Below are 17,665 nucleotides of genomic sequence, written 5' to 3'. Positions count from 1 at the left end.
TACAGGTGCTCTAAGGTCATTATCTCTTGCAGAAGCAGTAAAAGCAAGACTCCCTACATCATGTCCTTGTTCTAGATTTACTCCAGCAGGAAGGTTAGTAAATGTCGGTGTCTGTTGGTTTCTAACGATTGTAATAGTAGCAACAATACTGATACATTGTATTGGTGTTCTGATATCACAAGCTCTTATTGTAATCTGAAAAATAATAAAGCAGGAAGGTTATTAGAATTCAATCATTTCTTGAAATTTTTTCTATTACTTCAGTAGTAGCTTATTTAAGGAATGACTGTAATATTTTTTCTGTCTACAGCGTAGCAGGATATTTTAAAGTGTGCACCACATTTATGATGTTATTTCGAAAAGACAGAAAAAATATTACAGTCATTCCTTATAATTTAATTCTAAATTCCATTTTGAAGGGAGTAAATCACAAAAAAATGTTGATGACGTAACAGTCACATGACAAAATTTTGTCTATATGTCTGTCTATTTAATTTTCCCCTATTAGGGTGCATTGTTTTAATTCTATCTTCAATAAATGTATTTACATTTTTTGGTATTTAGCTGAATTTTGTCTCGGAATGAATTTAGATCTGCTCTGATTAACTCTCTGACTTCAAGCAACAATCACTTTTTAATTGTGATGCCAATTTTTTTTATTTTGTTTGATTTTACATAATGGTGGACAAATTTTCCAACAAGTGTAAATATGTCTAGTTACCCTATCTTCTGACTGTGTGCCTTCTGTCAGAAGTTTCTTCAGTGTAATTCTTCCAGTTGTTGGTTCTATGTAATAATATTCTAGGGCCTGAGCAGTTCCCATTATTTCATATGTAACTGGATCCTGTAATTACAAAAAAAGATACCATAGAACAATTAAATTTTGATAAGAAAATGACAAAAAGTAGAGTAAAGTGATCTATTTATGGTGATTTGCTTGTATTGTTGTGTCATCTCATGAACATTTATTTACCTCATACCCCTTCTGTGGCACAGAAGTAAATCAATTAAAAAATCATAAACTAGCATTTTCTTTCCTGGTCATTCTAATTTCATAGTAATGGTCAAGTATGTGGATATAGTATATTCCTAATACACAACATAAAATCCCTATATGCAAATGACAAATGGTTTTTTTTTTACAAATCATTAATATTGGTACTAAATGTAGTGAAATTAAACCCTGCATGAAAAGTTTATGTACTGTTAACCATGAAATATTAACCTTTATAGCTTGTCAACGTTTTCAGTCATTTTAAATTCTTGGCTTTCAAATATTCGGCTTTGAGAGTTCCTGACGAAGGTAAATCAAGAAAAAGCGCTTCAGACACATGAAATTATAACGAGTTGTTTTCATTTTTTAGAGGAGTTAAAAAATCAGTTTTTATTTACTGTCAATTCAAAAATTATTGCGATGTTTTCATTATTGCGAAAAATGCGACAGGGTTATTATCACAATAATCTAAACTAGCATTTTGAAATTGATTTATATGAATTAACAGGATTTTTCTCAATATCGCAAAAAATAAAATCACATTTTAGTATAAAATGACAAAATCACAATAATGAATGCATGCAATAATTTCTTAATTTAAAGTACTTACATTGTCTATAGTATCATTGGCATTCACTTGAAGAACAAACTGTCCTAGAGTATACAAGTCATTAATTGTGGCCGAGTATGGTCCTCCTACAAATGCTGGTCGACCCAAGTTTCTCTGCATTGTGATTCTAACAGTGGAATTTCCACGGTTGTTGGGGTACACAGAATCGTAGGCTATCAATTCCAACTAAAATATTCAAGAAGATAATAAAATTAATTTAGGGCTTAATTTCAAGAAGATATGATAATCGCAATGATATACGATTAAATGTTTAGCTTGCAATGCCATGAAAAGAACTTACTTAAATATTCCAAAAAATTCAAATCTTGAAATTTGGAAAAAAAGTAGAGTTGTGTGGAAATCTGGTCTATTCTAATTTCTCAGGCTTTTTATGAAACTAATGTACTTTCAAAATCTTCTGACCAAGTTTACAAATAATTTTAGCTACTGTGGATTCATTATTATTTGTTGGTTACCAATTTTCGTGGGTTTTATGAATACAGGTTAACCACGAATTCAAATGTTCAACAAATAACATATTTTCAAAAGGTTTTTTAATACAGAGATTGCTAAAACCACGAAATCAAATATCAAGGTAAATGTAAGTTTTCAGCAATCCATGAAAATTGATACCCACGAAAAGAAATGAATCCACAGTAATCAAGATATCAAAATGTTTGTTGCCATAACACATCACAAAGGTCCAAGGAATACTGGTAAATACAAAACAAAATAGCAAAATTAACAGCTGACCTATATCCTGGAAACCTGAAGTTTCTTGACCTTCATGTTGCCATAGCACATCACAAAGGTCAAATCCAAGGAATACTGGTAAATACAAAACAAAATAGCAAAATCAACAGCTGACCTATATCCTGGAAATCTGAAGTTTCTAGACCTTCATTAAACAGCTTTCATGAAATACATACTGGAAACCTAAAGTGTCTTGACCTTCATTAAATAGCTTTCATGAAATACATACTGGAAACCTGAAGTGTCTTGACCTTCAGGGACTGTGCTCCAAATTTCAAACCATTATCTTAACATAGTATGAGCAAAAATCACATCAAACAGATAAATAAAACAAGAAGAGATAGTTCAGAATGGTAAAACCATAATTCACAGGCAAAACAACAATACCTCATATACTGGTGTATTGTCAGCTTTCATCAAGGCCTGGTTGATCACAGAGACGGTTCCTTGTGCGGGGTCAACATCAAAGAAGGCGGGTGCAGATCCTTTACCTATCACATCATACACAATGGCACCCTGTAAGGCATAAAATGAAACTTTATCTATACCATGAATATAATCAATGGCAAATTGCATGGCATAAAATGAAACTTTCTACAATTTTTATAAATTAGATGAATTCGGTTTTTAAAAGTAAGTTTCTTATTTTTGATAATTCGAAGTAATTCTGTACAGTTCATAGAAAAAAAATTAATAAGCACTTTACAGATTAAATCTATGGAATTTGAAATTTGTATAAACTACATGAAAGAAACTTTTGGCACCTAATTTCAAATTAAGATATCCCGAATCAAAATTTAGTATTTTTTTGAGAAAACAGAGAGGAAAAACCAGAATCCTTTTTCTTGTTTCTATTTTAAGAATGCCCATATCATATCAACTTACACGTAAATCTTGGTCTGTAGCTGTAACGGTAATGAAGTTGGTACCATCAACAGTATTTTCTGTGACATCAGTATTGTATGGATTAAATGTGAACTGTGGTGCGAAATTATCTCTAAGGATAGTTAGATGAACTCTCGCTGTAGCTGTTCTAGGTGAAGCACGTTGGTCACTAGCTATGACATTGAACTGAAAATATAAATCAAATACTCATAAAAGAGCCTGCTTATTGTTTTTTTGATATTGTGATTACTTAATATTAGTGTAAAAAAAATCTGCATACTTCCCCACTGAGAAACAAACCCACCATACATCTGGAGAAAAATAATAATATCTATAGCTTAAGTTTAGAGTTTGATATTATTTTTCAAATCTGAACTGGTACTTACTGTATAATTGTTGACACCTGTGTTGAGTAAGGGGGCTATAAGTGTAATGGAACCAGTCTGCGAGTAATCTGAACTGGTACTTACTGTATAATTGTTGACACCTGTGTTGAGCAAGGGAGCTATAAGAGTAATGGAACCAGTCTGAGAGTTTACAAAGAATAGATCTTTTTGTGGTGATTTATCTTCCATTGTGTACATCACGGTATCCTGCAACATGAAATGAAATTAATTAAACATGGAATATACAACACATTCAAAGCTGGTTGATATGTAAACAAATATTATATCCATCTATAGTATTAGTACTGTTGATGTTTTTCTTTCCATCTATCTTTATTTCTAGGGAGAGGGTTCAGGCTTTTCGTTAAAAATAAATGAGCTATTAACTAGTACTGTTGATGTTTTTCTTTCCATCTATCTTTATTTCTAGGGAGAGGGTTCAGGCTTTTCGTTAAAAATAAATGAGCTATTAACTAGTACTGTTGATGTTTTTCTTTCCATCTATCTTTATTTCTAGGGAGAGGGTTCAGGCTTTTCGTTAAAAATAAATGAGCTATTAACTAGTACTGTTGATGTTTTTCTTTCCATCTATCTTTATTTCTAGGGAGAGGGTTCAGGCTTTTCGTTAAAAATAAATGAGCTATTAACTAGTACTGTTGATGTTTTTCTTTCCATCTATCTTTATTTCTAGGGAGAGGGTTCAGGCTTTTCGTTAAAAATAAATGAGCTATTAACTAGTACTGTTGATGTTTTTCTTTCCATCTATCTTTATTTCTAGGGAGAGGGTTCAGGCTTTTCGTTAAAAATAAATGAGCTATTAACTAGTACTGTTGATGTTTTTCTTTCCATCTATCTTTATTTCTAGGGAGAGGGTTCAGGCTTTTCGTTAAAAATAAATGAGCTATTGCTTTTACATACTTATATAACTGCATCAAGTCTTATATAAATTCTAATGAACAAGTAATTTGCATAACTGCTTTGTTTTGCAAATTTGTTTAATATCTTATGCCGATCTTTCAAACAATAATATGATCTTATTTTTAAGATGAGCTTTCAAAAACAATGACATATGTATGAAAAATAGAACCAGAACATTAAGTTACATACCTGATCTTATTTTTAAGATGAGCTTTCAAAAACAATGACATATGTATGAAAAATAGAACCAGAACATTTAGTTACATACCTGATCTCCGTCTGTTGCTGCTACTTTGATAACTTCTCCTCCCACTGCTATGGTTTCCTCAATGCTCTTTGTATAAAAACTACTTGGTAGGAAGACGGGATCTGCTAGATTCCTGTTTACAGATATACTGACAGTAGCTGTAGCTTTCTGTACACTAACATCGGTCTTAGTAGCTACAACTTGAAGCTAAAATAAAAATTTACAAAAGATTTACATAAATAGCAAGTTTTGTATGTGATTACTGGGCACTTATTATAAACATAGTTTGCTTGAAAGTTTGTCCAAGTTGAAAAGTTTATATTGAAGGCTATGTGTACAGAGGTTTATAGTAAAGGCTATTTATACACAAGTTTATAGTTTTTGCAAATTTATAGTAAAGGCATCCTCGATTGACTATTGAATACCTGTTCCTAGTTACTTTTCCATACAATGTTAATTACGTCAGATCATTATAACATATTGAGTTCAATTTCTACTTGACTGAAAAAAAAATATCAGTGCGAGATGGAAAATTAGCAACCAGAAAGATAAAAGAAAATTTTACAAAATGGCTATAAAATTCTCAATGGTTACATCATAAATTCTCTTGCTACACCACTGCAAAAAAACAAACCCATATCACTCCAAAAGCTTGACATAAAAAAATTAGAATGCAGAAAAAGAAATAGAAAATTTGACAAAATAGCAATTAAAACTCCATGGTAACCATTTCATTAACTTACCAGATAAGATGCTAGTCCAGCTGGATCCTGTCTTAAATCTTTCTTTATTGTGACTGCTCCACTGGTAGTACCAACACTAAAATACTCTGGTGCCGAACTTAATCCAGTTACCGCATATGTTATACCAGGCTATAAATAGAATTATTCAACTTTAATATTAATTTTCATGATAAAGCTAACACAATATTCTTTTTCATAGTTCAATGCAATTTTTAACAAAAATTGTACACTTCAAATCATTTTTTGATGAAATATTTTGCCTAAATGTTTCACTGATTATTTTTAGTAGATTTGACATCACTTCTCAATTTTCACAAAGAATAACACATTAAATTGTTACATATCAAAACTGTATCTTATTGTAAACATAGTTTGCTTAAAATTTTGTCCCAGTTGATACATTTATAGTAAAGGCAATTTGTACACAATTCTATAGTAAAGGCTTTTTGTACAAAATTCATAGTAAAGGCATACTCCATTGACCATTGAATATCTGTTCCTCACTACTTTCCCATGAACCATCAATTACGTTATATCATTATAACATAATGAGTTAATTAAATTAACATAAAATTGAGAATGGAAATGGGGAATGTGTCAAAGAGACAACAACCCGACCAAATAAAAAACAACAGCAGAGGGTCACCAACAGGTCTTCAATGTAGCGAGAAATTCCCGCACTCGGATACATTTAACCTAGGTTCACTTAAATGCTTGGCTCCAGTGGCTTTCCATACTTTTTATGGTAAGCCAATTAAAGATGGTTTCATACCAATAAACATATATTCAAAGATTGCTTTTGTAGACTAAATTACAAAGTATTTCATATGCAAATCATCTTTACCAAATGATGAAAAACGTATTAATTTTCTTAAAAATTGAAAAAAATAAATAAAAGTAAAATAATCCTCCTGTGGAAGACTTACATCAGGGTTAGCTTTGACTGTCCAGACCAGATTTCCTACTGCATCATTCTCGTTGATTGTAGCATTGTATGATGGGGCTGTAAAAACTAGGGCACCAGTTGTACGTTCCACAGTAACTGTGATTGTTACATCTACTACTTTCTGTGGTAAACCCTGATCTCTTGCATCTACTGTTAGCTATAAAATTCAAAATAATAGTTTATGACCTGTTTTCAAAATATAACAAACTACATTAATGGATAGTCGAACCTGTTATGAAGGTCACCTATATTAAGCAAACCTGACTTGTAAGGCAAACCCCCCTGCTCCTCTTTTTTCATGCTGTAGTTTTACTATGTATTTTGAACCTCAGTTTAAAGGTCATATTTAGGTCAAGGTCAGTATTCTATGATCTCAAGGGCGACCTTTATAAACAAGTTTGATTGTAGTTTATCTTTTAAACCATATGAGCCTCAAATAAAAACATTACATATACAAATTCTACTTTAATATATATACATGGCATGATTTTATTTACCAATGGAAGAAAAACAGAAACTTGATGATTTATATGAAACTTGTAAAAGGTTGAATGGTGGTATTTTGCGATCATTTAGTACTTTGAAATAACGCTTAATTGACAACAACATTTTTACTGATTAGATCAGCGTCTTCAGTACAAATAGGATATTAAGGAGGTAGACCTAGGTTAAGGGAGATAACTCTTTAAATCAGTCAAGCGTTTGTAAAATCCAAGTTCACCAATGTATTTTAAGCATTTACCTGAAACAGATTGAAAATAATCTATGTAACCTAGAAGCTTAGAATATGTTTTTGAAAATGGTTGACACAAACGTATTGATGATTTTAAGAGTTATTTCCCTTAACCTAGGTCTACCACCTTAAGCAACCAACAATCAATTAATTAGTACAAAGTATACAAAATTAGAATTCCTGAAGTACAAAATACTTGCATTATGTTGCTATAGGATACTTTATGTCATGATGTAATGTTAAACAAAAAAAATAATATAGGATAACTGGTGTTAGCTGTAGGTTATATAGTAGATTTTTTCCCCCTCAAAAATACACAAAATAAAAATGCTTTTCTTGTCTTCATAAATGTTAACTATGGATATCTATAATTAGTAAGTAAACTACCAAAATTCAACAAAAAAAATAATTTCAAAAGATATGACCCCTCACTGTAAAACAATTTTTAGAAAATTGAAAAAACTTACAGTAAACAAACTCTGTGTAATGTCAGCTACAGATTTGATCAAGATAATCTCTCCAGATGTTGGGTTGATGAAGAAATACTCGTTAGAGTTACCAGAACCTGTCCTGACAAACTGTATTACATTGTTAGGAGGCTGAAAAAGTAAGTACATAGGAATTGTTAATACTTCCATCAAACACATAGAAAATTGTAAACATTCTTGCACAAATTATCCCCCTTTAAAATTTTCATTCAAATTATCTTGTGCAGTCTTACAATTGAAAAAAAACACTGTATGAATTAAACTTTCAAGAAAAAGATATTTTGGTCTGTCAATGAAAAATTTTCCTTAATTAATTTTGAAGAAGTATTTAAGAGTTATTATAGTTGTAACTTATATCAAAAATTATTTTCACACCATGTAAATTTCATTAAAAATTAAAATGCTGTCATTCAGAATTTGAAGAAAAAACATTTACTTAAAAATAATAATAAAAATATTAATTAGTGACAAATCTGTTTTAACTTTATCAATATTAAGGCCCTTCATGGGTGTGTCCAAGTATTCACAAAATCACAAAATAATCAAATAATTATTAATTATTTTTTTAAACAAGATGATCAAATAATCAAAAATACTCTTCATGATAATCAAATAATCAAATAATTATGAAATATTTTGTCTGGTAATCAATAATCACTTTAAAAACTGCCAAGTAATCACATATTCAACAAGAGTGCACACGCTGAAATGTCTCGCCTTCTATACTAATCGTTGATATTATGGTGATAGTCCTAAGTATAAAGCTAAGCTTTATAACAACTGTCACATAAACTTAACATTAACCAAGATAACTAAACATAGACCAATGAACCTTAAAAATGAGGTCAAGGTCAGATGAACCATGCCAGGCAGACATGTACAGCTAACAATGCTTCTATACAACATATATAGTTGGCCTATTACTTATAGTTTAAGATAAATAGACCAAAACACAAAAACTTAACACTGTGCAATGAACCGTGAAATTGAGGTCACGGTCAAATAAAACCTGTGCGACTGACATAAAGATCATAAAATATTTCCATACACCAAATATAGTTGACCTATGGCATATAGTATTAGTTAAAAGGACCAAAACTCAAAAACTTAACTTTGACCACTGAACCATTAAAATGAGGTCAAGGTCACATGACATCTGGCCGTTAGACATGTACACCTTACAATCGTTCCATACAACAAATATAGTAGACCTATTGCATATAGTATGAGAAAAACAGACCAAAACACAAAAATTTAACTTTGACCACTGAACCATGAAAATGAGGTCAAGGTCACATGACATCTGCCCGCTAGACATGTACACCTTACAATCGTTCCATACAACAAATATAGTAGACCTATTGCATATAGTATGAGAAAAACAGACCAAAACACAAAAATTTAACTATAACCACCAAACCATGAAAATGAGGTCAAGGTCAGATGACACCTGCCAGTCGGACATGTACACCTTACAGTCCTTCCATACACTGAATATACTAGCCCTATTGCTTATAGTATCTGAGATATGGACTTGACCACCAAAACTTAACCTTGTTCACTGATCCATGAAATGAGGTCGAGGTCAAGTGAAAACTATCTGACAGACATGAGGACCTTGCAAGGTACGCACATATCAAATATAGTTATCCTATTACTTATAATAAGAGAGAATTCAACATTACAAAAAATTTGAACTTTTTTTTCAAGTGGTCACTGAACCATGAAAATGAGGTCAGGGACATTGGACATGTGACTGACGGAAACTTCGTAACATGAGGCATCTATATATAAAGTATGAAGCATCCAGGTCTTCCACCTTCTAAAATATAAAGCTTTTAAGAAGTTAGCTAACACCGCCGCCGCCGCCGCCGGATCACTATCCCTATGTCGAGCTTTCTGCAACAAAAGTTGCAGGCTCGACAAAAACCCCATGAGGCTCTATATTGAGGAAACTTACAGTTTTGTCAGCATCCGTAGCATTGAGTGTAACAATTTTGGTACCAACGGCTGTTGTCTCTGCAATGCTTTTGGTCAATACCCTGGAATGTCCAAACTCTGGAGGATTCAGGTTATGCTCTACAGTAACGGTTACCTGGGCAACATCAGACAGGGATGGAGTACCTCTGTCAGTTACAACTACTCTCACCTGAAAAGAAATATTCACAAAATTAAGAACAAATCATGTTTGAATCTTTGTATAAAATATGTTAAATGTCTTTTAACCTTGACATTTCCATTTGCGATCATTTGCCCATGGTAATTTGTTTTACATTTGGTGTTAGGTTATTTCAATAAAATATTAACAATAAGCCTACTTTTGAAAAAATAGTGATTTCAAAAAAGAAATCCTGCTTAAAATAAAAATGCATTGTGAAAAAAAAAATTATTGAGATTCATGTCGGATATATGGTAAAGAAGAAAGCTATCCTCTTGCCGAACTCTATCCTGTCCCCACCTCACCTCAACAAATAAATTACACACTTAGATTTTATCAACTTACATCAAACTGTGTTTGTGCTGTCTGGTTTAGATTAACTCCTGTCCTGACCCTCACTACACCTGATGAATCAATTTCAAATAATAGACTAGCCTGGTTTGTACTGTCAGGGTATAGGGAATAGTCTAGCTGGTTGAATGGAGCCTAGAAAAGATAAAAAATCTTATTCATAACTAGTGAAACCAATTCAAATAAGAAAGTTTAATAAACTGCATTTTCTTTCATATTGATAAACATTTTTAAATAATTATAAAATAACTTGTGTAAAACAAATAGATAAGCTCAAAATGCTTACAAATTTTCAAGAATTTTTCAATTTTTTTAACAAAGCTGATATACCTCCATGAATATAGTAATCCTCCATGAGAATGCATTGACTAATGGATTCATGAATGTGAAATGTATAATTTTCAATTTGAAATTCATTATATGAAACTTAAAATATAACTTTTGATTCTCTCCATTAGAATAAAACAAGAGATACATTCATGATTAAAGACATTAATTTGAATTGAAAAAATTGCAAGAAACATTCCTTGAATTCACCTCAGAATCTAAAGAACTATGGGTAATCTTATAGTTTATACACCAAAATGAATATAAAATTGGTTGAATTTCCATTGTTTAGTACATTTTAAACCAATCACAACCTTTTGGTGTAATCTTTTGAAAATATTACCCATAATGCATTAGACTCTGAAACAGCAAATTTACTTAAGGATCTTTTGGCAAGTTCTTCACTTACGTCAGTGTCTGTGTTAGATACTGTTGTTGCATAAACAATCTGTCCACCAGGGGTAGTTTCAGGTATGGTATTAGAATATGACGCTGTGTTTGTAAACCTTGGTCGTGTATTACGTACAACTGTCAGCTGAACGATCTGTGGATTATCTGCTGTCAGTGGTGATGCTGCTGTATCTCTAGCGGAAACTTGGAACTGGAATAAAAATTAATTTTGGCTCAAATAAAAATTTCAAAAAGATGAGAAAGATTTGAGAATTTTTGACCAAGTTTAAATAATTTAACATTTGTTTTATTTACAAAAGACGTCATCCAATTAAAAGTGGTGATATAACAATGCAATAAAATAACAAATTGTTTCATGGGACCATATATAATTTTTTTGGCAAACAAATATTTAAAATTCACCCAACAAAAAATAACATTAAACTAAAAATTATGAACATAGAACTGAAAAGTCACTTACAGAAACAGTGAAAACTGTGGCAGCATTGGTGAAATTCTTGATCGACTGTTTCAAGGACACAGATCCTGTATCGGCATCCACTTGTACAAACTTGTTGACTTCAGCATTGTTTGATGAAATGAAATACTCCAATTGATTGTTTGGTGCCTAAAAATAATGAATATATGTTTGTGTTTTAAATTATTAAACAGTTGTTACATAAAATAAGTGTACTACTTGAGTGATAGTCACTTCTTTATGATTTCCCAATTTTATGTTTTTTTAATTCACTATTTCATATTTTCCAAAAGACATGTTCATCTTTTAACAGGCCAGTTTAGATTAACAAAAGTATAATAATTAAGACTCTTATCAATAAAAACGAAGAAATTCTTCTAAAAAAAAACATTATAAAATATTGAATTTAAGAAATAAAAACAAAAATCTTTTATGTGGTCAACACTATTCTTAAAAGAAGCTATAAGAAAAATAAAAAGAATAAGAACATTTATTACTCCAATCAAGTGCTCAGTGCTCTTGATGGGCAGCATGACATGTACACATAAAACAATACATCGTGATTTGTAACAGACAATTTTTTTTTTATAACATTGAAATGAAATATTTAAAGTTCAGACAGATGATATTATAATAAGGCTACATATATCTTCATATATATATATGTCAGTCTGTAATCAACCTGTTTTTAGGAAAGTAAATAATAAATACTTACAAAGTTATCCCCATCAGTTGCCAAGACTTTAACAAGTTCCACACCAACAGCCTGAGTTTCTAATATCCTTTTATTGTATTGTCCAGCAGACATGACAGGTTTCTGCAGGTTCCTGTTGACAATTATCGTAAGAACTTTACTGTCAAATTTCTTGGGATCACCTCCATCCTGGACTCTTACTCTCAACTACAAAGAAAAAAACATAATATGCAAATAAAAAAAAAAATACTACTTCCTTTCAAATTTTCACAACTTACAGTTGTGACTATAACCTATAACCTAGTTTCTTTCAAATTTTCACAACTTTACAGTTGTGACTATAACCTATAACCTAGTTTTCTTTCCATAAAGTTTCCAAAAAAAGTAAAGGCATATGTACTCATGCAAAAAAAATCTTCTTTTTTGGCACTTGGAGAGCACAAAGAACAGTAAAGGTACATGCTCACTTACATAAAATCTTATAACTTATTTTGCACTTGGAGAACTCATATAAAATAAGAGGCATATGTGGCCCTGCATAACATATTTCTTATCTAGCACTCGGAGAACACATTAAACTGTAAAGGCACATGTATACTTACATTTTATCTCTAACCTAGTACACATAGAACAGAAGACATATTGTAAACTTACATAAAATCTTTCATCAGGTACTGCACTGACTGAAGCAGTAAGGAACACAGCACCATTGGATGGATTAACATTGAAGTAAGTAGTCGCTGATCCTTCTCCAGTTCGGTCAAATGTCAAGGTATTGTATGGTGACTAAAACAAAAGAATAAATATCACAATGTAGGTTTTTTTGGGGGGAACAAACTTGGTCCCTTATTAGAATTGTTTTCTTTAAAATTGTTCATTTTGTTCAAAAATCAAGGTTAACATCAAAATTAAAAAGATTCAAACAATTGATAATCATGCAAGATCAATCACTTTTATTTAAATGTTTGTTTCAGTTCAGTATGCTACAGTAATTCATTACAATAATCATCTGGTTGCATAGACGTATTTACACTTGTATGCAAATTTGTCCCCCATTACATAAAATCACACAGGTTCCCCTAAACTTTAACATCATAATTCAAAACATTTGACGTCACAAATAAAAAGTAATTGTTGCTTGACGTCAAAAGGTGAATAAGAGTACATCTAAGGTCATTCGGAGGCAAAATACAGCTAAATACCAAAAGTGTAAATACGTTTATTCTTTCAAAATCAAAAGTAATCTTCTCTAAAGATTGACCACCAAAGACAACCATAGGGCTGACGAAGGGTTAACTACAGTAAGATAAAACAACACTCACCCTTGTATCATTATCTGTAGCAGTGACTCGGAATATTTCCAGGTTTGTACCCTGCCCGGCACTGATATTTACTTCCCTTGGCAAGTTGTTGATGATTGGTGTATTCTGATTTCTAACAACATTGACTGTAAGTGTCCCCACGGGACTACTTTTTTGTGATGTTCCTTTATCACGAGCAAACAAAGTCAACTGAAATAATAAACATAAACTCCTTACATACTATCAGTATACAGTAACCTTTTAAAGATTTTTTTTTAAAATATAATTACAATAAGAGTATTTTACATTATTAATTAACTGGAGCTTATTTGACTAAATACGAGTAAAACTGCCAAATCGATAATTTTGTCCTATAAGGCCAATACGGATTTTTCCGTATTGGCCCGGGTTAAGCAAGCCCAATATTAGCATATTCGATTAGCTCTAGACTAATCGGTTGAAATCCCGATAACTCTAGAGTAACTGAAAGTAAACAGTTGTTTTGAAGACGCAGTTGTCATTTAGTTATCTTCAACATGCTGAAAATGTCAGTATGGCAAACATTTCTGGCGAAAGACGGTCACATTCATTTAAAAGATATTTTGAAGGCAGACGATAGAACTGTTTCAGGTTTGGGGAACGAGTAGATTATCACAAAGTTCATTTCTTGACGACCTCATAATTTCACGATTGTACACATCGATTTTAAATTAGTTTCTGCGTAACACATGCAATGGCAGTACCTTTCCAATTACTATTTATGTGTTGCGTCTAAATTTAAGTTGTAACACTTTATAGTGACTGAAAAGGGTAGAAAAATTCATCAGATGAGAAAATGCTGAAGACACCTGCATCTAATAAAAAGAAACAAACTGAGATTTGGATAGTTCCACTTCAAGGTAAAAATATTTATCTCTTTTGAAATGAAATTAAAAAAATATTGTAACACTTTAGTTTATTAATAAAGATATTATTACGTGTATTTACGTGTGTTGGACTGGTTAATTAATAAAGGTATCATTGCGTAACAATTTTCATATTGGCTTAGTTATAGATCCTTGGGCAGCCATATTGGCCTTCGGCTTCGCCTCAGGCCAATATGGTACCCTCGGACCTATAACTAAGCCAATATGAAAATTGTTACGCAATAATACCATATTATCTTGAACATGCTTACAATTAGCTTAAAGAAGTTCCGGTGGAATATTAGGACATTTATTGACTTCTGAGGTATTCCAAACCTTAATATCTACTTCTTTGCCAAATAAAGATACTAGAAGCTGCAATCAGGATATGGTGTCTGCTTAATTTGTGTGTTAACCTTATCGTTATTATTATAAACATGCAGGTTTTTTAATTTTAGTTCGCTTGTATGTTTTGGAGTTCAGTGTGAAGTCTATCTTCACTGAGCTAGTACACATTTTTGTTTAGGGGCAAGCTGAGGGCCGCCTAAGGTTGTGGGACTTTCTCACTGCATTCTAGACCAATTGGTGGCCTTGGGCTGTGTCCTGCTTTTTGGTAATGCATCTCTTTGGCATATTCCCTATTTCCATTCTCAACTTTATATATGTATATGCTTGTCTAAAGAATAATGTTGCAATACAGATTATCTGATTTTTTTAAAACTCATCCAATTCTTCTTAAAAATGAGAGTGACAATAAATTCTGGTACTTACAACATACTGTATAGGTGTTTTACCAATCATACTGCCTCTTAAATATACAGGACCATTCTGATCTACTGTAAATAAATCTTGATGTTGGGAGTTAGGATCAAACTCATAGATGATATCTCTGTTGGGAGACTAAAAAATAAAGATGATTATAAAATATTTTTTACATAATTGAGAATAAAAAATATTATTCTGAGTTCACAGTGTGGGTAAGTTTTTCAAACTATTTTGAATTTTACCTAGTATCATTTTAGTTTAGTTTACTTTTAGCTTTACCAAAGCTATTCAGATAAAGTATAGATGATTGGGTTAACAGCATATTAAATTTGTCCAATTTGGGTTATCTGTAAACTAATATCTTAAAATTTGGGTTATCAGAACACTAATATTGTAAAATATCTGCAGCCAGCCATATTGTTCACTTTTCTGGTGAGTGGAAATCAAAGACATTTTCAATGAGGGGCATCTCTGATAGCAACTTGCTTGAATACTATAATATAAGTCAGTAAACCCTGATTTCTAGACCTACGATCATAAAACTTTACTCAATACTCAGAATACAAAATTCAATCTTGAAACACAATATCTAGTATTTTGATTGGTTGAATTCTGAGTGTGAGTACCATGATCATACTTCAAATGTTTATGACTCCCATTCAATGACAACTCATTGTTATTACCAATTTCATTTCAACTGATCGGGCGGAGCTTACGTTTTAATTTGCATAAGGACAGTCTATTTGAAAATGTGTGTGATAAGGATGATAGCCCTTATAATTATTACTGATTTCTAATCACCTATCAGTGTCATCAAAGGAATTTAAAAAACAATGACTGGACACTTCATTGATGAGTTTATCCTAAAACACCTATCTATAGATGGACTGGTTTATTGTGAGCAAATCGGTTAAACTCCGCCCAGTCAAGTGAAATAAATTGAGTAATACTTCATTGACCATTTTAATATAAAGACATACCCTATCGTCAGCATCTGTAGCAGCCAATACTTTGACAGGAACCGTGACATCATGAGTTTCCAATATTTCCACCACATAATTATTAGGTGTGTTGGTGCCTGACCATTGAGGAGCATTTAGGTTACGTTCAACTGTCACTAGAATCACTCTGGTTGTGCTGCAAGCTGGTGTTCCTCCGTCGGTAGCTTGGATACGCAACTGTAGGTAAACAAGATTACAAAATCAATTGAAAAATTAACAGGTAAAACAAGATAACAATGTCAATTGAAAAAAATTAACAGTATCACTATGTGCAAAATGCTATATATTAGAGAAAACTTCAAACATTTTTTTATCGTCCTTCAAATGAAAATTTTGAAAAATGTGGATTTTTTTTTTCATCATCTGCTTTGCATTGTATTTTACATGATGGTTTGAAACATGGCTGCATGTAAAATAATAATTTTAGCATGGTGTGTTAAACACCAGAATTTGAAAATATTGCCTATTAGTAATTAGAGTTGAACTGAATACCAACAGTAACATCGTAAATTAGATTGTAACAATAAAAATGTAATGTGTTGTTGTATACATTTTTGATCCCTTCTATCAAATCTGCAATCTTTAGAAAACTGTTTCCTCAAAACATTCTAGTAACCATGACAAATATGACAACTTTTTATCTCCCCTAACCTGGTAAGTACATTGTACTTCCATTGTCAGAGTACCAGAGTACAGAGCTTGTAGATTGGAAATTCCCCCTGTATTTGTATTCAATGTAAACATTGATGTAGCACCATCATCTCCTATGATAAAATATGGAATTTTACTGAATATTACAACTTTTTATCTCCCCTTACCTGGTAAGTACGTCCATTGTCCGAGTACAGAGCTGGTAGATTAGAAATTCCCCCTGTATTTGTATTTAATGTAAACATTGATGTAGCACCATCGTCTCCGATTATAGAATATGTTATTGTACTGAAGGGTGTATTCTGTAAAATAAAAACATTCTGCAATAACATCTATTACTGTACAGCAACAACATATCTATAAATAGTGTAATCTTAATCAAAAGTGCAATAATATATCATATTACACTAGTGCAAATTAAGGTATTACTTAGTGATGTCATGAGTAACAATAATATATTTCAAACAGTATTTCAAGCATTCCTTTACAATAAGAAGAGTAATTGCATGAAAATTGGGGAATATTATCTAGAGAAGAATAAATAGGCACTTGAATGGTTTTCCAATATAAAGTCTACTCAGGACAACATTTCAGATTATTTTTTATTTGCTTCAATTGAACAGAATGAAGTATTTTGAAAAATAAAACATCTTTTGGTAATATTAAAGTGAGCATCCTTTTTTTTCTTTTTAACAATAAATAGTTCGTTGCTTGAAAAGATTTTAGTGGAATAGTCAAGATTGCCTCTACTGTTTTATCGGTAATTTCTTGATAATTTTCCCTTTGATCTTACTGCCAAATATATTCGAGTATCAACGTACTGGCTGTATCACTGAAAATATTAGGCAATACATTGGGTGACGTCATAATTACTGATAAACAAAATAATAGGTAGTTTCGTTTTCGATACTGACTATATTATGTGGAATATCTTAACTCGC

General features: G+C 31.7%; 1 protein-coding gene across 1 annotated transcript in view; it reads right to left on the bottom strand.

Annotated features, from left to right (window-relative positions):
* The window catches only part of LOC139489809 (uncharacterized), a 204,321-nt gene that overhangs the window by 97,786 nt on the left and 88,870 nt on the right, over positions 1-17,665 (bottom strand). The window contains exons 84-103 of the mRNA XM_071276656.1: positions 16,892-17,026; positions 16,053-16,250; positions 15,079-15,207; positions 13,424-13,612; positions 12,756-12,887; positions 12,123-12,308; positions 11,411-11,557; positions 10,949-11,140; positions 10,207-10,347; positions 9,664-9,852; positions 7,683-7,814; positions 6,463-6,639; positions 5,537-5,665; positions 4,815-5,000; positions 3,713-3,835; positions 3,243-3,428; positions 2,745-2,873; positions 1,605-1,790; positions 722-844; positions 4-195 (exon numbers count right to left, since the gene is read on the bottom strand). Of these exons, the coding sequence (XP_071132757.1) occupies positions 4-195; positions 722-844; positions 1,605-1,790; positions 2,745-2,873; positions 3,243-3,428; positions 3,713-3,835; positions 4,815-5,000; positions 5,537-5,665; positions 6,463-6,639; positions 7,683-7,814; positions 9,664-9,852; positions 10,207-10,347; positions 10,949-11,140; positions 11,411-11,557; positions 12,123-12,308; positions 12,756-12,887; positions 13,424-13,612; positions 15,079-15,207; positions 16,053-16,250; positions 16,892-17,026 (3,201 nt within the window). The remainder of the gene's footprint in view (positions 1-3; positions 196-721; positions 845-1,604; positions 1,791-2,744; positions 2,874-3,242; positions 3,429-3,712; positions 3,836-4,814; positions 5,001-5,536; positions 5,666-6,462; positions 6,640-7,682; positions 7,815-9,663; positions 9,853-10,206; positions 10,348-10,948; positions 11,141-11,410; positions 11,558-12,122; positions 12,309-12,755; positions 12,888-13,423; positions 13,613-15,078; positions 15,208-16,052; positions 16,251-16,891; positions 17,027-17,665) is intronic.

This window comes from Mytilus edulis, chromosome 9, assembly GCF_963676685.1.
Source record: "Mytilus edulis chromosome 9, xbMytEdul2.2, whole genome shotgun sequence".
NCBI lineage: Eukaryota > Metazoa > Mollusca > Bivalvia > Mytilida > Mytilidae > Mytilus > Mytilus edulis.
Note: the sequence above shows the minus strand (reverse complement) of the source record. Positions and strands in the feature narration are given on the sequence as shown.